The 25,371-nt window shown below is 44.0% G+C and overlaps 1 protein-coding gene across 2 annotated transcripts in view; it reads left to right on the top strand.

The window, feature by feature from the left end:
• cfap74 (cilia and flagella associated protein 74) overlaps positions 1–24,231 on the top strand; it is a 50,887-nt gene extending 26,656 nt beyond the window's left edge. The window contains exons 22-39 of one of the 2 annotated variants that reach the window (XM_041856233.2): positions 2,852–2,980; positions 9,512–9,599; positions 11,397–11,570; positions 12,004–12,137; positions 12,430–12,706; positions 12,940–13,101; positions 13,496–13,656; positions 14,780–14,914; positions 15,128–15,237; positions 15,530–15,585; positions 19,450–19,569; positions 19,705–19,860; positions 20,066–20,207; positions 20,445–20,599; positions 20,723–20,855; positions 22,117–22,244; positions 23,018–23,152; positions 24,046–24,231. In XM_041856233.2, the coding sequence (XP_041712167.2) occupies positions 2,852–2,980; positions 9,512–9,599; positions 11,397–11,570; positions 12,004–12,137; positions 12,430–12,706; positions 12,940–13,101; positions 13,496–13,656; positions 14,780–14,914; positions 15,128–15,237; positions 15,530–15,585; positions 19,450–19,569; positions 19,705–19,860; positions 20,066–20,207; positions 20,445–20,599; positions 20,723–20,855; positions 22,117–22,244; positions 23,018–23,152; positions 24,046–24,165 (2,515 nt within the window). In that variant the 3' untranslated portion in view covers positions 24,166–24,231. Of the gene's footprint in view, positions 1–2,851; positions 2,981–9,511; positions 9,600–11,396; positions 11,571–12,003; positions 12,138–12,429; positions 12,707–12,939; positions 13,102–13,495; positions 13,657–14,779; positions 14,915–15,127; positions 15,238–15,529; positions 15,586–19,449; positions 19,570–19,704; positions 19,861–20,065; positions 20,208–20,444; positions 20,600–20,722; positions 20,856–22,113; positions 22,245–23,017; positions 23,153–24,045 lie in introns of both variants that reach the window. The other variant, XM_041856232.2, reaches the window with a different exon arrangement.
• Positions 24,232–25,371: the final 1,140 nt, after the last annotated feature.

Genomic DNA, 25,371 nt, shown 5'->3' with positions numbered 1-25,371 from the left:
GTCCACTAGAACTGTTGCCAGAGAATTGAATGTTCATTTCTCTACCATAAGCCGCCTCCAACATTGTTTTAGATCATTTGGCAGTACGTCCAACCGGCCTCACACGTGTAACTACGTCAGCCCAGGACCTCCACATCCGGCTTCTTCACCTGCGGGATCGTCTGAGACCAGCCACCCCGACAGCTGAGGAGTATTTCTGTCTGTAATAAAGCCCTTTTGTGGGGAAAAACAAATTCTGATTGGCTGGGCCTGGCTCCCCAGTGGGTGGGCCTGGCTCCCAAGTGGGTGGGCCTATAGTGGGTGGGCCTATGCCTTCCCAGGCCCACCCATGGCTGCACCCCTGCCCAGTCATGTGAAATACGAAAGATTAGGGCCTAATGAATTTATTTCAATTGACTGATTTCCTTATATGAACTGTAACGCAGTAAAATCGTTGAAATTGTTGCATGTTGCGTTTATATTTTAGTTCAGTGCCTTCAGAAAGTATTCATACCCCTTGACTTATTCCAAATTTTGTTGTGTTACAGCCTGAATTCAGAATAGATTTTTGTTCTCACCCATCTACACACAATACCCCATTATGACAAAGGGTTTTTAGAAATTGTTGCAAATGTATTGAAAATGAAATACAGAAATATCTCATTTACTTAAGTATTCACACCCCTGAGTCAATACTTTGTAGAAGCACCTTTGGCAGCGATTGTACAACATTTGCACTTTTTTTATTTATTTATTCTTCAAGCTCTGTCAAGTTGGTTGTTGATCATTGCTAGACAGCCATTTTCATGTCTTGCCATAGATTTCCTAGCCGATTTATGTCAAAACCGTAACTAAGCCACTCAGGAACATTCAGTGTTGTGTTGGTAAGAAACTCCAGTGTATATTTGGCCTTGTGTTTTAGGTTACTGTCCTGCTGTTAGGTGAATTTGTTTCCCAGTGTCTGTTGAAAAGCAGACTGAACCAGGTTTTCCTCCGGGATTTTTCCTGTGCTTAGCTCTATTCTGTTTATTTTTATCGTTAAAAAAAACTCCTTAGTCCATGCCGATGACAAGCATACCCATAATATGATGCAGCCACCACCATGCTTAAAATATAAAGAGTGGTACTCAGTTATGTGTTGTTTTGGATTTTTTGCAGTTTTACTTGAATGCCTTATTGCAAACATGTTTTGGAATATTTTTATTCTGTACAGGCTTCCTTCTTTTCACTTTGTCATTTAGGTTAGTATTGTGGAGTAACTACAATGTTGTTGATCCATCCTCAGTTTTCTCCTATCACAGCCATTAAACTCTGTAACTTTTTTAAAGACACCATTGGCCTCATGGTGAAATCCCTGAGCGGTTTCCATCCTCTCCGGCAACTGAGTTAGGAAGGACTTAGGAAGGGTATGTAACAACACATCTGCCACGCTGATCCTTAACACGGTGGCCCCTCAGGGGTGTGTGCTCAGTCCCCTCCTGTACTCCCTGTTCACCCATGACTGTATGGCCAGGCACTACTCCAACACCATCGTTATGTTTGCCGACGACACAACAGTGGTAGGCCTGATCACCGACAACGATGAGACAGCCTATAGGGAGGAGGTCAGAGACCTGGCCATGTGGTGCCAGGATTACAACCTCTCCCTCAACGTGATCAAGACAAAGGAGATGATTGTGGACTACAGGAAAAAAAAGAGGACTGAGCACACCCCCATTCTCATCGACGGGGCTGTAGTGGAACAGGTTGAGAGCTTCAAGTTCCTTGGTGTCCACATCACTAACAAACTATCATGGTCCAAACACACCAAGACAGTCGTGAAGAGGGCACGACAAAGCCTATTCCCCCTCAGAAGACTGAATAGATTTGACATGGGTCCTCAGATCCTCAAAATGTTTTACAGCTGCACCATCGAGAGCATCCTGACTGGTTGCATCACTGACTGGTATGGCAACTGCTCAGCCTCCGACCGCAAGGCACTACAGAGGGTAGTGCGTACGGCCCAGTACATCACTGGGGCCAAGCTTCCTGCCATCCAGGATCTCTATACCAGGCGGTGTCAGAGGAAGGCCCTAAAATGATCAAAGACTCCAGCCACCCTAGTCATAGACTGTTCTCTCTGCTACCGCACAGCAAGCGGTACTGGAGCGCCAAGTCTAGGTCCAAAAGGCTTCTTAATAGCTTCTACCACTAAGCCATAAGACTCCTGAACAGCTAATCATGGCTACCCGGACTATTTGCAAAACTGACTGCACAGCACTTCCACCGAGCATGAGTCATTGAGTGTAGCTGTTGAGAGGGGAGCTCGTGTCTGTCTGTGTGTGTGTGTGTGTGTGTGTGTGTGTGTGTCGTTGGCCGTGCGTGGAGAATTCCCTGGGTAGTGATCCATTTATATCACCACAGCTACAGAGGGAGACTTCTCACCACCGGCACAACCATCTGTTGGATCCCTCTGAAATTGGGTCACCTAAATTATCGGGTGGGAGAAAATGAGGACATGGGTACATTGCAGCAGTACCTACCAGACAATTTGTGTTCATGTCACTCACACACTCACGATTTCATGTCTGACGTCCTCGTCGAATATCTACACTGTAACAAGGGGACATCCTGGGAGTCTGTTGTGTAAAGTACACTCACCTTTACATTTGCTTCGTGAGGGTCCTCTTAATTTAGTATCGAATCGTGTAAAATGTATACAACAAATCACATAAACTGATGGATGCCATCTTGAGCAGTAGCTTGGTGAAACGTGTTGTGTCATAGACATAACACCACCCTAACTTACTAAATAGGCTCTCCGTTGAGTTAGCAGCCCTAACTAACTAGTACAGGGCCTAACTAAACAGCGCTGTTGTCTTTTGTATTGCAGAGCGAGCACAGCTCTTCGGCTGACGTTCGAGGTGTGTCCAGAGCTGAGGAACCACATGGAGATCCTGCCTAAGACCGGCTACATCCAGGCCAGGTCCAGCTTCAACGCTCAGCTTAAGTTCCTGCCCAGGTAACCACACAGATACTAACACCTGGGTCATATTCATTAGTACACACAGTAGCAAAATCTAGCAAAACGTTTTGCAACGAAAAACAGAAAACAAGCATTTCTTACTGGACAACTTCCGGTAGTCCCTCCCTGTTTCAGTCTGTTTTCTTCCGTTTGGTGCCTAGTGAATACATTGATAATGGATTTAGATCAAGGGTAGTTAATTGTCATACTGCATGCTGAAAGTGTGTTATACATCTATAAACCCTTCACATACTGTATGTTCAGAATGCTTTACTCTAAAATCGTGGTGTGAATATTTCAGACCAGATACATTTTAGCCTGCCTGATCTTTGTTTTACTGCCCGTTCATCTCTTATTCTGAAACTGGAGGCAGTTTACCTGGGAATTTTAAGTGGTGGACCAGTTTCTTTACGTAATGGAATTGAACTTCAGTTCAATGGAAACAATAATGGCAACAAAAAAATCCTGCCACTGCCAGCAGTTACAATTATGAAACATGTCCTCCATCATCTTCACCAATTAAACAGCGCACTGCACATCGTTCCAAACACAGAAATGGAGTGCCGTGAAGGCTTCTGATAATGTTTTTTAATTACTTTGAAGGACATGGTAATTTCTGGAAGGATGGGTGGGCTATTTTTAGGACGGTGAGGCTGAGTTGAGCTGCAGTTTGCACACCAGGGGAACAGGGAAGATGACCTTCAGTGTGCGGATGAGAGGGATACAGCATGCTGCGGAGAGGGGGCGAAAGTTCCCGTTGACGCCTACCTTCTTTTTTTCTCATCCTCCAGAGTTTGGCATATTGATAGCTAAGAAGATTTTAGGTCTGCTGATGGCAGTGGAAGATGAGGGAGGTTTTACATGACAAAAGTTAATGGCACATCGGATGACTAGACTCTGGAGGGCTGGAGGGGAAGTGGGAAATGACAATAATCTGCCTTAGTGAATCAGAGAGAGGTTTAAAACAAGGATTAAGGGGAGAGAGCATTACTGCTGCGGTGGGAGGCATGCCCCTCCTCTCACTCTCTCGCTCTTTCTCCCTCTCCTTCTGTCTCTCAACAGCTCTCTTTTTCTCTCTCTCTCTGATCTCTCTCACTTTCTCTCTCTCTGTCCTCATCCCTCCATCCACCCATCCAGCAGTAGAAGACCTGATTATGTATCCAGTACAGTTACATAACGATCCGGGCCGACGCACACAGCCCCATTCTGAGCTCTCTTGAAGAACACTGCTATCCTTAACATGCTCTAAGCTCCTAAAGAGAGCCTCAGCAGACAGGAAATCCAGCCGGAAACAAAAAGTGTGACAAATATCACATGATCTCTGATGTTAACAAAAGCAAACCTTCTGTCAAGCACATACACTAGCTAGGCTGTCACGACTAGCACAGTAACGGTCTGCAACTGGTGGGTGGGGGTTGTATGATCAGCTCCGATTTTGATTCGTGGTAGTATTTCTAGATTCCATCTGTCTGTGTGTGTGTGTGTGTGTGTGTGTGTATGTGTGTGTGTTTCTTTTTTCTTAAGCCGTACGTGACAATGGACATCCAAACTGGCAGCTCTGGTACTGCTAGATCCGTGGCAGTAAGATCCATGTGAGAAGATGCCGTAGGTTGGCCTCACCACACACACACACACACACAGGCAGGAAGGCAGGGAGGGCTGTTTCATCTTACTGCTAGATGAGTCATTTGTTATATATTCTTCAGATGGCCATTTATTTATTCCTCTGCCTCTTCTCCATAGGTTCTGACTGTGAGTGTAAATGTAGTGTACACTCCTGAACCACGGCTGGATCGCCCTCAGGCTACAGAGGGTTTGGAATCGTCCACAGTTCTAGAACTTTCTCTTGCTCTCTTTCTGTCTGTCTCGCTCTCTCTCTATTTCTTTGTCTCTCTCTCTCTATCATCTCTCTTTCTCTTTACAGTACATATCCAGGCCAGAATATACGTAGTAGGAGATCATCTCTTATAGCAGTTCATTGTGGGGTAAATAGCCTAGTTTCTTTTTATAGTATTAGGGCAGATATTGATTGCTTCATCCAGTTTTTTTAATATACTCAATATACTACGATCGGTTTTGCCTTTTAGCTAGATCATAATGAATATTATCATATTAACAGGGAGGACCTGATCCTAGATCGGCACAACTACTCTGAGGAGCTTTGTGAGTACGGGCCCTGGTCAGTGGATTTGATTGAACAGGGACTTGTTCTGGATCATAAATGGTTTAGGTCTAATCTCTGGGAGATGTTGCCCAGCTCTTCCGGTCAACTAGTCAGCTCAGGCTGGTAAAAGGGAGATTACTCTTGATTTACCCAGATTGAATCAGATTACATCTAACAGAGCTCCTGCCTTCTCCAAGCAGTGCATCATTTACTGGTCTACAACACTAAGATAAATGTTACTGTACGTGAGTTACAGGGAAGGAAAAATATGTATTTTCAATAATATTTTTTGGGGGGATGTGAGTTGTCAAGGGTGTTTTTCCTCCTTTTCCCAAATGTGATGATGAGAAATTCCCTAATCCTCTTTAATCCGTTTTGTAATCCTTGTTCATAATCACTGTTTTAATGTGGAAGTGAAAGCCAAGCAGGAGCCCATATTGACTAGGGATATATTTGTTCAAATATACTGTGCTGGTAGCCTACAGTTTAAACCACTGTATAGAACGAACGTTGTCCCAAAGTTAGACAGTGGTTTGTGTTCCGCTGACTGATGGATCTCTGACTCTCTCTCGCTCTCGCTCTCTCTCTCGCTGACACTATCTGTCAGTCTGCTGAGCCTTCCACTGTCAGGATTATAGGTGGTCCACAGATTATTGCATTTTAGACTTTCCAAGTTTTATTCAGTGACACGAAATGACTCCAAAAGGATCTTTCTGCCACTTGTGTTGTGACTCAGGCAGATGCCGATGAAATGTTCGCTGAAATGCCACCCTGATCTTTGACTGCTTATGTGAGGATAATATAATGAATACTGTCATTGCTTTATACACAATCATTGCTTTCTAAGCACCACATATACAACTATTCATTGTAGAATTACAGGTAACTGCCTAAATACAGGAAACACTTGAGTAAATGAGGGATACAAAGTACAGTGGGGAAAAAAAGTATTTAGTCAGCCACCAATTGTGCAAGTTCTCCCACTTAAAAAGATGAGAGAGGCCTGTAATTTTCATCATAGGTACACGTCAACTATGACAGACAAATTGAGGGGAAAAAATCCAGAAAATCAAATTGTAGGATTTTTTATGAATTTATTTGCAAATTATGGTGGAAAATAAGTATTTGGTCAATAACAAAAGTTTCTCAATACTTTGTTATATACCCTTTGTTGGCAATGACACAGGTCAAACATTTTCTGTAAGTCTTCACAAGGTTTTCACACACTGTTGCTGGTATTTTGGCCCATTCCTCCATGCAGATCTCCTCTAGAGCAGTGATGTTTTGGGGCTGTCACTGGGCAACACGGACTTTCAACTCCCTCCAAAGATTTTCTATGGGGTTGAGATCTGGAGACTGGCTAGGCCACTCCAGGACCTTGAAATGCTTCTTACGAAGCCACTCCTTCGTTGCCCGGGCGGTGTGTTTGGGATCATTGTCATGCTGAAAGACCCAGCCACGTTTCATCTTCAATGCCCTTGCTGATGGAAGGAGGTTTTCACTCAATATCTCACGATACATGGCCCCATTCATTCTTTCCTTTACACAGATCAGTCGTCCTGGTCCCTTTGCAGAAAAACAGCCCCAAAGCATGATGTTTCCACCCCGATGCTTCACAGTAGGCATGGTGTTCTTTGGATGCAACTCAGCATTCCTTGTCCTCCAAACACGACGAGTTGAGTTTTTACCAAAAAGTTCTATTTTGGTTTCATCTGACCATATGACATTCTCCCAATCCTCTTCTGGATCATCCAAATGCACTCTAGCAAACTTCAAACGGGCCTGGACATGTACTGGCTTAAGCAGGGGGACACGGCTGGCACTGCAGGATTTGAGTCCCTGGCGGCGTAGTGTGTTACTGATGGTAGGCTTTGTTACTTTGGTCCCAGCTCTCTGCAGGTCATTCACTAGGTCCCCCCGTGTGGTTCTGGGATTTTTGCTCACCGTTCTTGTGATCATTTTGACCCCACGGGGTGAGATCTTGCGTGGAGCCCCAGATCGAGGGAGATTATCAGTGGTCTTGTATGTCTTCCATTTCCTAATAATTGCTCCCACAGTTGATTTCTTCAAACCAAGCTGCTTACCTATTGCAGATTCAGTCTTCCCAGCCTGGTGCAGGTCTACAATTTTGTTTCTGGTGTCCTTTGACAGCTCTTTGGTCTTGGCCATAGTGGAGTTTGGAGTGTGACTGTTTGAGGTTGTGGACAGGTGTCTTTTATACTGATAACAAGTTCAAACAGGTGCCATTAATACAGGTAACGAGTGGAGGACAGAGGAGCCTCTTAAAGAATAAGTTACAGGTCTGTGAGAGCCAGAAATCTTGCTTGTTTGTAGGTGACCAAATACTTATTTTCCACCATAATTTGCAAATAAATTCATAAAAAATCCTACAATGTGATTTTCTGGATTTTTTTTTCTCAATTTGTCTGTCATAGTTGACGTGTATCTATGATGAAAATTACAGGCCTCTCTCATCTTTTTAAGTGGGAGAACTTGCACAATTGGTCGCTGACTAAATACTTTTTTACCCCACTGTATATTGAAAGCAGGTGCTTCCACACAGGTGTGGTTCCTGAGTTAATTAAGCAATTAACATCCTATCATGCTTAGGGTCATGTATAAAAATGCCCAGTTGCCCATTATTTTGGCTACCATGGCTAGAGGAAGAGATCTCAGTGACTTTGAAAGAGGGGTCTCAAAGGAGCATAGGGGTTTTAAGTGTGGCTCGCGGTGGCCCAACGCCATATTAAGACACTTTATGTTGGTGTTTCCTTTATTTTGGAAGTTACCTTTAAGTTCTCTTATAATTCATTATCTTGTTGAAGACATGCGTAGTGTTATTTGGGTAAGATTTGGAGGAGATAAATAGTGGATAAACTGGTTGCCGAGTGCGGCATGAGGTAAAATTGTGGGATGCCAAAAACTTGAAAACCTCATCCAACCGCACATTTCCCCTCAGCAGCATATGGGTCTGGCGACATCCCGCCAGGCTTTTCCACTCTACCCTGCCAAGCTAGTTCAAGAGTGACTCTCCAGCAGAGATTCTATTTGCAGAGAACACAAGGGCTTCCAAACAACTCTCAATAATCATTCCCCCTTCTGTCATTGTGGGATTGAGATACAATTTAGACATGTTCGCTTTTCTGTTTTGTCGGAAATGCAATACTGTACAGATGATGGATCTTAATTTGATCACCCTTTTGTTGCAGGAAATGTCTTGCACGGCAGGAAATGCAAAGTTGTAGTGTATTCAAGGTTTAAAAAGGCTTCTAAAGTTTGTAATTTCCACTTTAAAATTTGACTTGATTTCCCCTAACAAAAAATCTGTTTTAACCCCTACAAAAATGTACATGAATTAGAATTCACACAATAATTCACATTTCCTGTTGCTGCAGGATTATTTTCCTGCTGTGAGAAACGGGTACATTTAAGATCCAACATCTGTACATCCGAGCTGGTTGAAATGCAACACTGATTTGCTGTAAGATCGTAATTACGAAACACGCCTTTTCCCTAGGCTCTGACAGATTTGTTGGAAGCATTGGGCGTCACTTCCAGAGCTTTGTTGTCATTTGGAAAACCTCTGACATCTGGAAACCCCTCTTAAATTGCTTTAAACCCTCTGACACTGGCAGCATTAGCTCTCATGCCTTCATAGAGCCAGCATTACCAAGCAGGGAGAGAGAGAGAGAGTCAGGAGTCAGGAGTGGGCAGGGTTTGTGCTGCTCACTGGGGATCCACTGTGGATTGGCATCCGACTGTTGTTTTCATGCTAATCGAGTATTGGCTGCGTAGTAGTAGAGCGATGGCGGTTCTCCCGAGAGCAGCTCTCCACCTGGGGTATTGATGGAGCTAGTGCTTTACATAAGCTCTGTGTATGACTGCGAGCCCTCTTTGAGGCGTACTTATGCCCAACATCACCATGGCTACAGCCCACAGTAGTGTGGAGTTGCGCCCTCTTGCCTTCCCTGGTGGTTCTACAGATCTAAACGGGGGATAGTCGTGTTGGTTTACAGTGAAACGGTGAAGGTTTTCCACCATGGGCTCTCTCTATCCCTTGCACTGTGCATTTTCCCAGTTGTTGGGGGCTGGGACATATGTACTGATGTAATGTTTAAAGGTAAACTCTGAAATATGACATCATACACAGCGGGGTGACTTACAGAAGGAAGTCAACAACAAAATTATAATCTAACAAGATTGCTACCATTGGCTCTTCCCATTAGTGGCAGCCTTGACATATTGTTGTTGTTCATGAGCAGGAAGTTGCCCCACTATTCATGATGGTGTCATATTGCTGAGTTAACGTACAGTATAATGATTTCCTGTATTCTTATACCCACTACCCTGTTCTTCCCCCCTAGACGTTCCTTGTTCGAGGATGCAAAGATGTTTTTTGACGGCGAAACAGGAGTGCTGGAAGTCCCCTTGACAGTGGAAGTGGCCGATCAGGTTTGTTGCACTGATAAGCTCTAAACTTACAGGCAAGAATTGAATTGTGTTATTTCAAAGTGCACAAAAAGTCAACAATCTGTATCAGTCAGCTACCACTGATATTATCAGTTGAAAATGTCGACAAAAGGGACACAGCCAGGGATGCAGAGGGAAGCAATTTGGGAGATGAGTTTGCCTCAAATACTGCAAAAACAGCCTTCGAAAGATCCCATTGTGGAAATGTTCAATATGCGATGATTGAATTCTGGCCGCAGTCTACAGTACGAGGTATCATACAGTACAACAGCCCCTCTCAATCCACAGGGAAGCGTTGAGTAGCAAACCTCCTGCAGGTCCCCATGAAGGGCAGAAGCACAGAAGGTTTTAAATTAACCCATTTTAATGGTAGCAAGCTAAAATTATCTACCACCCCAAGGCCTGCACTGTTCCATGAGTGCTAATGAGCCAAGCATAAAGGTTATTCCATGTTGTTTTACTGAAAAGGTCTCCATAATATACTTTGGATTCTTTGTTTTCCCTGTTGTTTCCACTCAATTTGAGCTCTTTTTTTAAATAGATTCAAAATATATGAAATTTTATCACAGAATAAAATGATATTATTTCTATTCAGCTTTCAGTTGTGAAACGGTTACATTCAGGGTGTTTGGCACGTAAACTGCTGATCAGATAATACAACTGGAAATCATAAAGGGATTATTTTCAAGCACTGATTTGTGATGCTCCAGGGATTAGTCTGGATATCCCATATGAAAATAGTAAAGTCAAAAGTTTTATGAATTTATAGTTATCCAAGTGAAGTATTAAGTAAGTACATCAGGGATTGTTAAATTCCTTTCTACACGCGCACACACACACACACACACACACACACACACACACACAGACTCAACAGCAGGGGTAACAGCAGACTCAAATCCAACACACAAAACAGGCTCCGACCCAACACTCGTGCCACATTTGTGCTGTGTTACCCAGTCATCAAATCCCCCAAACTGGCCAGCAGTCACACTCTTTCAGCCAAATCATCACCTTACCCACCCTGCCCCGCATGCCCCCTCGCCCTTCTCTCAAACCCACACCCCTATACTGGGGAGGAGCGTAGAGGATTTGGAGGCAGTAAGTTCTCACAGAGCCAAAAGCAGGCCAGCAGGATGTTCCTGCAGAGCCCCAAAGCTGTGCCCCCAGCCTTGAACCCTTAACCCTGGCTCCCCTCCAGGCCTCCCTCTCTGGCCACCAGGCCCTTTCTGGCCAGGAGAGGGCCCGTGCGGAAAGCGTGACCGGGTAAACAAGGAAATCTGCCGCACCCAGATACGGCTGAGGACATTAATACATGAACAGGAACGCTGCTCTCAGGACAACAGATTGTGTTTGTTATGAAACTAAACTACTTGTTCCACCTGGGTCACTAATGGATTTGCTTTTATTCTATTACTTTAGGTGCACTTGATTTAGCTTTCCCGGTGGGCTTTGTGGGCAGGGTTTTCACTTTTCTGACTATTTTGTTGTTTTAATTGTGCCAGGCGAGCTAAATCAAGTGCACCTATTGGGATTGAAACACATACATATTTGCCCATAGAATTCTATTTATAGGTCCCATGACTGCTTAAATGAATAAGCATCATAAAAAGCCTCTAGATACAAGTTGAAGTTCCAAATGTGAGTTATGCAGAGTCTTTTTGCGCACGGCACGGTTGTTTTGCAAATAAAAGACATTGACCGCATAGGATATTACAAAACAGAACAGAAATAAGGCAGAAATACTCTAAGAATTTTTTCCTTTCACTGGGCTTTCAGGTCCGGCCTGTTCCCTTCACGGTCCATGCAGTCATCACCTCCTCCGACCTGTGCTTTGACCGGACAGAGGTGGACTTTGGCCACTGCTCCATCTACGAATCAGTGAAGACCAGCGTGCGCCTCACGAACCTCGCCCTCCTGCCCCAGGACTTTGGCTTTCTGGGCATACCTCAGGTACGGCCTCCATCTACCTGATGGACAGCATCCCTATGGACTGACCTTTGACCTAATTTCCTACTGTTTGCATCTCTATAGTCCACTATTCCACCTTGGCTAAATCAAGTCATCATCATAAAACATCAATAGGAGACACTTCTGTTTATTCATTTGGACTCTACTGGTTTTGTTCTGATGTGCCAGTTTGGCCTATGCTGTACTCTCCAGCAAGGGATATCTGACAATTGAATTATAATTAATTATATTTCGATGTATTTGACTCTGTGTCTGCTGTTATATTTGTGGCTTTAGACCTTTATGATCTCACCTAAACCTATCCTGAATAGCTCATCCGGCCCTATGGAGGTTTTCTGGTTTCAGTCAGTCAGGACTAAGGACAAAACCGTGTTTGGATGGCCTGAGCAGTTGAGCAGTGTTTTTCTCCTCCTAGTTTGTGGAGGTCCAGCCCAACGACGGCTTTGGCACTCTCCTCCCATTGGAAACCTTGGAGGTGGATCTGATCTTTAGTGCCAAGAAGGCAGGAGAGTACAGCTTTCAGCTCAACTGCAAATCCGGAATTAACAGGTAATCAAGGTTTTGTACCTTGGGTAAGAGCGTTGTGCCAGTAACCGAAAGGTCGCTGGTTCTAATCCCCGAGCCTCCTAGGTGAAAAATCTGTCGATGTGCCCTTAAGCAAGGCACTTAACCCTAATTGCTCCTGTAAGTCGCTCTGGATAAGAGCGTCTGCTAAATGACTAAAATGTAAAATGTAAATGTAATACACCTTGTCCTGTCACGAAATTGAGCGCTATCAAGTATATTTCACTGCATTACTTTTAATGTGTTTTATTTGTGTTTTCCCCCATGGTTGCTATAGAGACTTCCCCCTGTCATGTCATGCGGTCGGGGTACACCCTCCGCTAGAGCTGTCTCACTCTCTGGTCCAGTTCGGCGGCACGGCGGTCGGTGACTGTTCCACAGCCGTGCTGCACGTGGTCAACGCACACACCAGCCGCAACGAGTTCACACACCCTGTGCCCCGCATAGGCCGGGACCCCGTTGTCCCAGTGGGCCCCCGGCTGTTCGCCTTCACTCCCCCTGAAAACACAGAGATTAGCCTCACCCCCAGGACAGGCCGGGTCTTACCTGGACAGGTAATCTACCAACAAGCAGTGTGCTTCCACTTTACTTGAACACTTTGTCATGAGGCCTAGCATATTATGTAGTTTCTCTATTCTATTCCATTCCAGTGTATACTCTGTCCTGATGACTGCATTGTTTATTTATGTTACCTTTATTTAACCATTGAGAACACATTTTATTTTGCAATAATAACCTGACTGGTCATATCATTAGGTAATTGACTGGTTCGTTACTCTGTTCCCAGAGGTGCCTGGTGCAGGTGACATTCAGGCCCAGGCTGTGTGACCAGGTCATCAGGGAGGAGGCGGTGCGGCTGCTGTGTCGCTCCGAGGAGCTGCGCCTCCACGAGCTGGAGAGGGTTACCAAGGCCGAGGGCAACAGGAAGGGAGGGGAGCAGGAGGGGCCGGTAAGCCTCAATCACTGGAGTCACTCCATCCTCCTCATAAAAGTTGGATGAGTCTGCCTGGTCAATATTGTATGCTTAGCACAAAGACTGGAAGTCATTGTGCTAACGCTAGTTAGCAATTGTGCTAACGCTAGTTAGCAATTGTGCTAACGCTAGATAGCAACTTCCTTAAAACTGCACGCAGAGACATAGAAATGGTGTCCACGACTTCATCTGACTCTGGGGAAGTAGATAAAAGACCTCATTACCAAAACATCCCGAACTATCCTTTTAATGTTATCTTGCCGCCATGTGTTTGACTTTGACCGTGTGTGTGTTCGTATGTGCGCGCACATTCGCGCACTTGTGTGTGCACATTATTGTTAATGTGTACTGTATGTGTGTGCTGACTCAGTGTAAAAGGGAGGCCCCTTCAGCCCCCCAGAAAGGCAAGAAGCCGCCCCCTACCCGGCCCCAGGCGAAGCAAGCCCTGAAGGAGAAGATCAGCAAAGTGTCCATCAGCCCTAAAACAGACAGCCCCTTCAGAGCCCCCAACCCAGCTGACATACAGTCAGGGTACAGCTCATCTACACCACCACAACTATCACTTAGATACCATGCATACATTAATTCTTATACCATGGCATCATTGTTGAATACTTGTTTCTGATTGGCTTGAAGGGCATTCTAGAGCGTGCATTGTTTCCCTATAACACACAGTATATCAGCATGGTATTCAATGGCTATAGTTCATTCTTCTTATTATTTTTTATTATTTCTATTGAATTTTATTGAATTTTAAAACATACAATCTACCTGCAGTGAAGCCGCTCAACATTACATTGCATTGTCATCCAGCAGACACTCCCATCATATAGTTAATTCTTACATGTTCTATGAGCTGCTTTTTAAAGCAAAAGTCGAATTGAAAACATTATTGGCATTGTTGAATTAGATTTTCATAATAGCAAGCTAGGACTAATGGTTGGGTTAGCTAAACTAGTATGTTTGTTTGGTTACCAAGGCAACTACTGTAGCTATCTAGTAAACTTGCTAGCTACTTCAGTGGATGTTGAACACATTTCTACTTTCAAATTAACACATCTCTAGTGGCAAATGTGTTTAATTATAGCCATGGTATAGAATTGATAATCAACTCGGGGCTCTATGCGTTCTCTGGAAAATAATGCAACTGCGTGGAAGGTCAGCTAGCGCGTCGTGGAACACACCTTCCACGTCGTTGATTATTTTCCTTAGAACGCATAGAGCCCCTCATTGATTATCACATATTTCAGTGACAAATCAAAAATGTACCATAAATGTTTACTTAATGCTGAGGTAAACTTCCTCCTAAAAGCTTTCTATGTTAAAGAGTACGAAACTTAGGCAGAGGTTAATTGCAAGCAACACACTCTACTGAAATATATATGACATCATTACATTTAACCATCTGCTTCACACCTTGCACTGCGTTTAGTGCATTTACTTTTTAGCGTTTATTGAGTCATGTATTTTGTCTTCTCTATGAAATAATGACTGTTAAAGGCATTGGGCATAATCCTAAGCAACACACATTCGAAGACACAACTGATTTTTGCCCAAATCATCCATTTATGTCAATGGGATTTGTCAGGAAAAATGTAATCAAGATATGTTTAGGGTTAGGATTGTGTCCATAGTTAGTGTTGTTTATTCCCAGGTCAGAGGAGTACGCTGCAGGCAGGAACTCCCTCCTGCACTCCTTCCCTAAGCACTACAGTCGCTATGTCATCCCTTGCTTCGTGTCTGACAGAGACCCACCCCAGAGTGACCCCCAGGCCCAGCCATCCTACAGGTAGGATACTGTACAGACTACAACTCCATGCAGATCCTATATACAATATCAACCTTATTTTCATTTTTATGTGCTGCAGCCCCCCCAATTATTAATTACATGAATCAATTACACACATTCATTTAGTGGGGATAATGTGGAGAGAACAGGTTGAAGTGTTTTCCCACTGCCTCTGTTGTTGTAATGCTGACGAGCCATCCTCTGTCCCAGCAGCCCCCTCAACACGCTGTACTTGGAGCTGCATTGCCCAGCTGTCAGGCCCCCTCTAGTTGTCACGTCCAGTAACGGCCAGACCACCATCAACTACAACCAGGTGGCTGTGGGTCAGTCCATTCAAATGTATTCTTCTGACCAGAGCTGGGTTCAAATACTATTTGAAATCTTTCGAATACTTTGAGTGTTTGCTTAAGCCTGCATGGAGTGCCAGATGGACAGAGTTTGTGGTTTTGGGACAATTGTATTGGTTCATTAATATTTTGAGTTCAATCAAGGACAGATAATAAGTAGTATTTGAACCCAGGTCTGATTCTGACATTGGAAGTTTTTTCCCTATTTGCCCTTGCCTGTGACTATATCGCTACTTATGTCAACTCTGTGTTTCTTTTGTTCACTTAGGTCAGAAAGTGGTCAAAAAGCTCACTGTTCAGAATATTTCTCAGGAAGCCTTGGAGGTATCCTTTTCTGGGTCACAACATGCACAAACGACCTAGATCGCCAGAGTGTGATTATCTGTGGTTATGTGAGAAAAGTCAGTAGCGTTTACTCATTAATCTTTACCACCGCAGAATTTCTACCACCAGTTTTTCTAAGACAAAAACTGCATGGTGCTAAGAATGAAAAACTATTTCCGTTCTAATAACATGTTGACATTCTGAGTATGATGCATGCATCAATCCACTTGATTTATTATTTAATTGGTTTTCAACGATAAAGTGGTAGATTTATAAAAAGCTGTTATGAATAAGCCTCAGTCTTTCTCTATGTACTGGTTGAAAGGTGCTGATATAGCCTGTATAAAAAAACGATATAACATCACATGGCCCATTGTGTCATTGATACACCTAGTGTATATAGCTAGTATAGTATGATATAGCTTTAAGGCTAATCTACAGTCGTGGTCAAAAGATTTGAGAAGGACACTAGTATTGGTCTACACAAAGTTCGCTGCTTCAGTGTTTTTAGATATTTTTGTCAGATGTTACTATGGTATACTGAAGTATAATTACAAGCATTCCATAAGTGTCAAAGGCTTTTATTGACAATTACATTAAGTTTATGCAAAGAGTCAATATTTGCAGTGTTGACCCTTCTTTTTCAAGACCTCTGCAATCTGCCCTGGCATGCTGTCAATTAACTTCTGGGCCACATCCTGACTGATGGCAGCCCATTCTTGCATAATCAATGCTTGGAGTTTGTCAGAATTTGTGGGTTTTTGTTTGTCCACCCGCCTCTTGAGGATTGACCACAAGTTCTCAATGGGATTAAGGTCTGGGGAGTTTCCTGGCCATGGACCAAAAATGTTGATGTTTTGTTCCCCGAGCCACTTAGTTATCACTTTTGCCTTATGGGAAGGTGCTCCATCATGCTGGAAAAGGCATTGTTCGTCACCAAACTGTTCTTGGATGGTTGGGAGAAGTTACTCTCAGAGGATGTGTTGGTACCATTCTTTATTCATGGCTGTGTTCTTAGGCATAATTGTGAGTGAGCCCACTCCCTTGGCTGAGAAGCAACCCCACACATGAATGGTCTCAGGATGCTTTACTGTTGGCATGACACAGGACTGATGGTAGCGCTCACCTTGTCTTCTCCGGACAAGCTTTTTTCCGGATGCCCCAAACAATCGGAAAGGGGATTCATCAGAGAAAATGTCTTTACCCCAGTCCTCAGCAGTCCAATCCCTGTACCTTTTGCAGAATATCAGTCTGTCCCTGATGTTTTTCCTGGAGAGAAGTGTCTTGCTCGCTGCCCTTGACACCAGGCCATCCTCCAAAAGTCTTCGCCTCACTGTGCGTGCAGATGCACTCACACCTGCCTGCTGCCATTCCTGAGCAAGCTCTGCACTGTTGGTGCCCCGATCCCACAACTGAATCAACTTTAGGAGACGGTCATGGCGCTTGCTGGACTTTCTTGGGCGCCCTGAAGCCTTCTTCTCAACAATTGAACCTCTCTCCTTGATCCGATAAATGGTTGATTTAGGTGCAATCTTACTAGCAGCAATATCCTTGCCTGTGAAGGCCTTTTTGTGCAAAGCAATGATGACGACACGTGTTTCCTTGCAGGTAACCATGGTTAACAGAGGAAGAACAATGATTTCAAGCACCACCCTCCTTTTAAAGCTTCCAGTCTGTTATTCTAACTCAATCAGCATGACAGAGTGATCTCCAGCCTTGTCCTCGTCAACACTCTCACCTGTGTTAACGAGAGAATCACTGACATGATGTCAGCTGGTCCTTTTGTGTAAGGGCTGAAATGCAGTGGAAATGTTTTTGGGGGTTTAAGTTAATTTTCATGGCAAATAGGGACTTTGCAATTAATTGCAATTCATCTGATCACTCTTTTTTTTATTTTTTTTTATAATATGTTTATTATTTTCCAATAAAAATAAAGTAAAAGAGACAGCAATACAAACAATGACATTCATTGTACTGTTGGATGGGATGGCCAGTTTAGAGGACAAAACAAAAGTTAACTCACACATACACAAAATAAAACAAAATCATATTAGGTGGTACGTGTATAAGAAGACAGCATATAGTCATTACAAGCAGTGTAGTTCAGCCAAAAATGAATATTGAGTGGAGTACAGCACAGAGTAGCAGCAGATCGTCAGCCCAGTTATGAAGCGGGACTAGACCATTTATCCAGTATCGGCTGCCATATTTTGTAAAACAATGGACTTCTATTGGAGGTGTTGTATCGAATCTTTTCCATATGGATTACATTCCCTAAATCCCGTAACCACATTTCAAAGGTAGGTACAGTCTCCAATTTCCAAAATTGCAATATGAGCCTTTTGGCTAATAGAGTACAAAGAGAGACAGCTTTCCCCTCCTGGTTATTCCCATCAACTGTACCAAACAGAGCGATCAATGGGTCTGGGGCTAGAACTCTATCAAAGGCCTTAGATAAGTAATCAAAAATGAGAGCCCAGTAAGCCTGTAATTTAGGGCATGTCCAGAATAAGTGGGACAACGTCCCCTCCTCCTGCTTGCACCTCTCACACAGTGGTGAGGTGTCCGGGAATATTTTATGCAGTTTTACTTTTGAGTAGTGTAACCTGTGTATCACCTTAAACTGTACAAGGTTGTGTCTGGCATTCACTGAACTGTGGTTTATATTCCTGAGAGCTTCTATCCAGTCCTCATTTGAGATTTCTGAACCAAGTTCTTGTTCCCAAGCCCTTTTAATGGTGTCTGTGGATACCTCTATGTGGGCCTGTAGCACATCATACAGTCTGGAGACCGACCCTTTTGAATGGGGTTTGACAAGGATCAAGCTATCTAATGTAGGACTATTTGGCTTCATGCCATACTGTGGGATGTGTGTCCTTAAGAAATTCCTGATTTGGAGGTATCTGAAAAAATGTGTTGTTGGCATGTTGAACTTTGCCTGTAGTTGTTGAAATGAAGCTAACTGACCATCTATGTATAGATTACCAATTGTTGTGAGCCCCTTCTCCCTCCACTGTGAAAACACCACATCATCCATTGCAGGGTGGAAAGCATGATTCCGGCTAATCGGGCTGTCTATGTACACAGTGGGTATGTTAAGAAAATCCCCTAATCTGTTTCCAGATCCTAAGAGTATGACAAATGACTGGATTGGAGTCATAAGTGGCTTTTTTCACATATGATGGGCTATTAACAAGTGCAGGGAGTGAGGAACGTTGACAGGAGGCCTGCTCAATCAAAAGCCATGAAGGCATATCCTTCCGTCTCATCTCAGGTAAACTTTCCCTCCAGAAAGACACAATGTTCAGATTAGCAGCCCAATAATACAGTTTGAAGTGAGGAAGGCCAAAGCCCCCCTCTATCTTGTACTTGCATAAATGCATCTGATCACTCTTCATAACATTCTGGAGTAGATGCAAATTGCCATCATAAAAACTGAGGCAGCAGACTTTGTGAAAATTAATATTTGTGTCATTCTCAAAACTTTTGACCACAACTGTAGACACATCAGACCTAGAAACCAGAGGTTATACAGTATTCAGTGAGGTGAAACAGATTTTGAATAGAACTGACATGATTCCCTGTTTTACATGCGGACAATCATATCTGTTCCACAGATCCACTGGTTGAAAGATTGCATAGTTGAAAGTTTGATTTTACTATTACTTTTTTTTAAATTGGCTTTGGGGATGATGCAATAAAACAAGTTTTACACTTGATCTGAGAAAACACTTGCAGAACAGTGACACAAGAGTATCTGTACACAATACATTTCACCCATTGCACCGTCCTGAACAGGTCCCTTAGAAGGTAGGATTCAAATATTGCTGTTACCTGACTACTCTTCTTTAACCCTTTGCCAAGCTGAGGTCCTCAGTGCTGGACCTGAGTGGTCCATTCTCCCTCCTCAACGCTCTGCGACGGCTGGGTCCTGGAGCCACACACACATTGTTACTGGCCTTCACACCCGTACTGGGGAAAAGGGTGGGTCAATTGCACTTAATGGACCTGAAAACAAACACACACACACACAGACACTCTCCCTCACACGCCACATGCGCACGCACACACACACACATGCTGTGTTCCCTATGACTGATGCTGTGGCTCCTTTCACAGTACCGTGAGACTGTGGAGATCCACAGCCCAAACATGACCCTGGAGGTCACGCTGTGCGGGGTGGGAGTGGATCCCCTCGTCACCTCCTCCCACCAGGGTGGCCTCATGGACTTTGGCTACTTGTTGGAGAAGGAGAGAGCCTCCCAGGTCTTTAAGGTCAGTTAGCCAGCAGCAACTAGCACCTTGTCCAGGGGGGTGTACTTGTAGATCAAGCTGCCTCAAGCTACAGAAACAGGAGAGAGGCTAGTTCGGACTAGCCTTACTTTGTGTACTTATACAGCAGCAGGTTACTTAGCCTGTACTGCACCTGATGCCATGTCAATGAAGTTGTGATATTGAAAGCTGTGTTCTCTGTCTTCAGCTGCAGAACACGTCGTCTCTGGCGGTGCGCTTCTCTGTGCTGCTGGATAGCCTGTCGCTGGGGTGTAAAGCCCAGAGTGGAGCAGACTGCCTCCCTGCCCTCCTCAGCCCAGGCCCAGAGGAACAGACACACCCCACTGTGGGTAAGACCTGTCCGTCCGACCTAGGTCCACATCTCTCACTCAGAACTAGGGGCTAATGCCATGAGCTGTTGCAGTCTCTGTAGTTAGTGTTAGCTATCATTTGTTGGAGAAAAAAAATCTAGCGTTTTCTGATGCAGCATTATATTAAATCTAATTATGTTTAATTATTTCTGAAGCTTACGTTGTTAAATGAATTAATAATCTTGGTTTCTTTCTCTCCCACCTCCCCGTGGCCAGGGACCCAGAACTACAGTGGTCGGAGTGTGTTCAGTGTGACGCCCATAGAGGGCACCATCGCCCCAGGAAAGAGCCAGGACATCACTGTGACCTTCCTGCCAGACCACGAGAGCCTCCACTACTCGGACAGACTGAAGGTGGAGCTCATGAACAAGGTACCACAGAATCATCCAGCTTTCATGACATAGTGGCTGCATCTTAAATGGCACCCTTCTCCCTATATATTCCATATATAGTGCACTACTTTTGCTCTAACACCCTGCCACTCCTTGTCTTAGAGCACAGTGTGTGTCATGGTGCTGAAGGGTGCAGCTCGCTCTCACATCATGTACCTATGTGGAGGAGACCCGCTGGCAGTGCCCACTGATGCCGTCCACCCTCTGCCAGCCTCCGGGGACTCTGAGCTCACAGGTCTCTCTCTCTCTCTTACTCACTCACTCACTACATCAGTCATCGGCTTCATCAATGACGTCGTCCCCACAGTGACCCTACATACATACCCCAACCAGAAGCCATGGATTACAGGCAAGAGCTGATCGAATGCTACTATGCCGGCTCTGACGCTCGACGGATGTGGCAGGGCTTACAAACTATCACAGATTACAAAGGGAAACCCATCCGCGGGTTGCCCAGCAATGCAAGCCTACAGACGAGCTAAATGCCTTCTATGCTTGCTTCTAGGCAAGCAACACTAAACCATGCATGAGTACTAGCTGTTCCGGACAGCTGTGTAATCACGCTCTCCGTAGCCGATGTGAGTAAGACCTTTAAACAGGTTAATATTCAGACGGATTACCAGGATGCATACAGAGCATGCGCTGACCAGCTGGCAAGTGTCTTCACTGACAATTTCAATCTCTCCCTGACCCAGTCTGTAATACCTACATGTTTCAAGCAGACCACCATAGTCCCTGTGCCCAAGAACGCCAAGGTAACCTGTCTAAATGACTGTCTCCCTGTAAAACTCACATCTATAGCCATGAAATGCTACCACAAGGTCTGGAACGAACAGGACCCTGAACATCTTCTACCCCCAAGCTAAACAAGACTGCTAAATAGCTAATAAATTGGCTACCCGGACTACCTGCATTGACCCTTTTTTGCACTAACTCTCTTGCACTGACTATGCACACACACTGGACTCTACCCACACACTCCCACATACTTATACTGACACCCCAACACACACACACAACATACGCCCACACACACACAACATGTGCACACACTTTCTCACACACACACACACACAACATACGCCCACACACACATAACATGTGCACACACACTTTCTCACACACACACACACACACACACTTTCACATGCTGCTGCTACCTGTCTATTATCTATCCTGTTGCCTAGTCACTTTACCCCTACCTATATGTACATAGCTACCTCAAGTACCTCATACCCCTGCACATCGACTCAGTACTGGTACTCCCTGTATATAGCCATGTTATTTTTACTTGTTATTGTTATTTGTTATTCACTGGTATTTATTCCTCATGTCACTATATATTTTGTTTTAATGAGTTAATCTTTAACTCTGCATTGTTGCAAAAGGACCCCTAAGTAAGCATTTCGCTGTTAGTCTACTGTCTGTTGTTTACGAAGCATGTGACAAATATAATTGTATTAGATTTTTGATTTGTTCTCTTCTCCCTGTAGTAGACTGTGAGAAGCCCCCTCTGCCTGTGCTGCTCACCCTCAGAGGGGTCTACAGAGAGGGGGCCATGAGCCCAGCGGTCAGAGAGCTGGAGGTGGGCTGCATCTGCTCCACACAGCCTGTGGCCAAGAAGGTAGGCTAATGCTAACGCTAATACTTATACTAATGCTGTTCATTACAATTCAAAGACAAGGGGGTAGACTTCTTCTGGAGACTTTTGGCTACAACATCCTCACTTTAAATAAAGTAAACACACACACATGCACACGACCAGGGTCACAGCTAGCTCACTGGTTGCAGCAGCAGCAGCCTTACAAGCAGGGTGAAATCTGTTTTAAATAACATCATTACAAACAGGTAAAAATGTGGTTGAAATTATGTCATTATAAACAGGTTGGAATCTTGTTGAAATTACATCATTACGAAACAGGTTGAAATCTGGATTAAATAACGTCATTACAAACAGGTTGAAATCTGGTTAAAATAATGTAGTTACAAACAGCTTGAAATCTTATTTAAATAACATAATTAAAACAGATTGAAATCTAGTTGAAATAACGTCATTAGGATGAGTTCAGATTCATTTGGAGATCCTAACATTGGCTGCGGCCCGATTTTCTCCCTGTCTTCCCAAAGTGTGTACCACTCCCCTCATTCACTCCCTCTCATGGATTCAAAAGCAGTGGATTCGTGTAAGCGTGGGCTAGGGAGTTAGTTTCCACCATATTTCTGACAAAGATCCCATGCTTTTAATTCCATGAGATGGAGTGAGCAACTGAACATTTAGGGGAGAAGAGTATACAATCGGACCGCATGACCACAACACGACTTCTCCTCCCTCTCCTCTCTACTTCTGTGTTGACCTTACCTATGTTGTGAAATTTGCCCTCCCCCGTCCATGTCCAGAACGTGGAGTTCAGCTGGGAGGGGCTTCAGGCGCTGCAACAGAGGGGCTTCAGTGTGGAGCCGACCAGGGGCATGGTGGACGCCGGCCACAGACGCACCATCACTGTGATCTGGACTCCTCCTAGTGGCCTTAAGGTGCGACAGCCGTCTCAAAGCCTCATCATGAATGCACCGTATACGTGGGGTTGGGTTTAGTTCAATTCATCCATTGAAAATAATCTCATGAGGAAAATGTGGCTGAAAGTTTTTCAATTCATGAATTGAATTGGCATTAATCTCCTGAATGGACAGATCTAGAATGGTGTTTATCCATACCATTACCTGTACTTTAGGACAGTGTTTCTCAAGGTGGCCACATTTTTGTTCTAGCCCAGCAGCAATTCCACACCGGATTCAATTTATGAACTCATCACCAAGCCCTTGATTAGTTGAATCAGGTGTGTTAGCTCTGGGTTATAACAAAAATGTGCACACTCTAGTGGTCCCCTGGGAATGGATTGAGAAACACTGCTCTGTTGTGCAGTATAGTGTAATGTTCGCCACCCATTCAGATATATTATCAATCAGGGTAACTAACCTGATACAGTTTAACAACCAGCTAATTATTAGAATCAGATGTGCTAGGTTAGGGTTGGAGTGACAACCTACAGTACGGTAGCTTTCCACATCCAGAGTGGAGAGCCCTGTACTAGACACCGCAAGCTGTCAAGGTATTCTGTATAATAGAGTTTTAGTTATTTCACTCCCTTAGATATGCATAGGATGGTCGTTTTTTGTTTTGACATACTTCAGTCACCAAAGAAAATTTGCAAATCAAGTGAAGCCATAACTGCATACAAAAAGAGTCCATATGTATTACAAAGTCTCAGTGTGAAGAGAACGTACAAACTACACTTCCTGTTCCTTCATGTGGCTTTCTACATTACTAAATGTATATTTTCCTCTTATTGTATTTGCACATGCACTGTATATCCTCCACTGATTGTTGATTTAAATCTGATTGTGTGCGTCTGTATGTGTGATTTCAGCCGAATGAGGTGGTGCAGGTGTGTGCGCCCCTCACCCTGAGAGGAGACGAGACAGAGGTATACAGTGTCACCCTGCTGGCCTTGGCATCCAGAGCCAGTCAAGAGCCTTCACAAACATAGTAACCAATATGTAAACACATAGAACACTTCACTCACACACACACACACACACACACACACACACACTAACCAATATGCAAACATATAGAACACTTCACACACACACTAACCAATATGCAAACATTTAAAACACTTCACACACACACTAACCAAAGACAAAGAACACTTCAGGTGGGACTGCAGGAAGACAAAATGAACTAATTGTTAGATGTTTAAATATTGTTTAAATACTTTAGAGTAATATATGAGTGTGGACAAAATGTCCCTTTGTTGAAATGGGATTAATTGGAAATAATATGAAATGTTTAAAATCATAATTTTTAAGGCACTTTGTGAACAAGTTATATGGATATGGGTTATTTTATCAGCAAAAAAACTGTCAATAAGCCTTTGATCATTATTGGGGGACTGTCTCAAACTCAAGTTAGAATTAGATGATAGCCCCGTTCTAGGTTGGTTTCACCACCAGGGGGCAGAATACAACAATATACTGAGATACAGTACAGTGAGGGAAAAAAGTATTTGCCCACTGACAAAGACATGATCTGTCTATCATTTTAATGGTACGTTTATTTGAACAATCCGGAAAAACGCATGTCAAAAATGTTATAAATTGATTTGCATTTTAATGAGGGAAATAAGTATTTGACTCCTCTGCAAAACATGACTTAGTACTTGGTGGCAAAACCCTTGTTGGCAATCACAGAGGTCAGACGTTTCTTGTAGTTGGCCACCAGGTTTGCACACATCTCAGGAGGGATTTTGTCCCACTCCTCTTTGCAGATCTTCTCCAAGTCATTAAGGTTTCGAGCCTGACGTTTGGCAACTCGAACCTTCAGCTCCCTCCACAGATTTTCTATGGGATTAAGGTCTGGAGACTGGCTAGGCCACTCCAGGAACTTAATGTTCTTCTTCTTGAGCCACTCTTTTGTTGCTTGGCCGTGTGTTTTGGGTCATTGTCATGCTGGAATACCTATCCACAACCCATTTTCAATGCCCTGGCTGAGGGAAGGAGGTTCTCACCCAAGATTTGACGGTACATGGCCCCGTCCATCGTCCCTTTGATGCAGTGAAGTTGTCTTGTCCCCTTAGCAGAAAAACACCCCCAAAGCATAATGTTTCTACCTCCATGTTTGACGGTGGGGATGGTGTTCTTGGGGTCATAGGCAGCATTCCTCCTCCTCCAAACACGGCGAGTTGATGCCG

Source organism: Coregonus clupeaformis, chromosome 30 (assembly GCF_020615455.1).
Source record: "Coregonus clupeaformis isolate EN_2021a chromosome 30, ASM2061545v1, whole genome shotgun sequence".
Taxonomy (NCBI): domain Eukaryota; kingdom Metazoa; phylum Chordata; class Actinopteri; order Salmoniformes; family Salmonidae; genus Coregonus; species Coregonus clupeaformis.
This window is presented reverse-complemented; position numbering and strand designations above follow the sequence as displayed.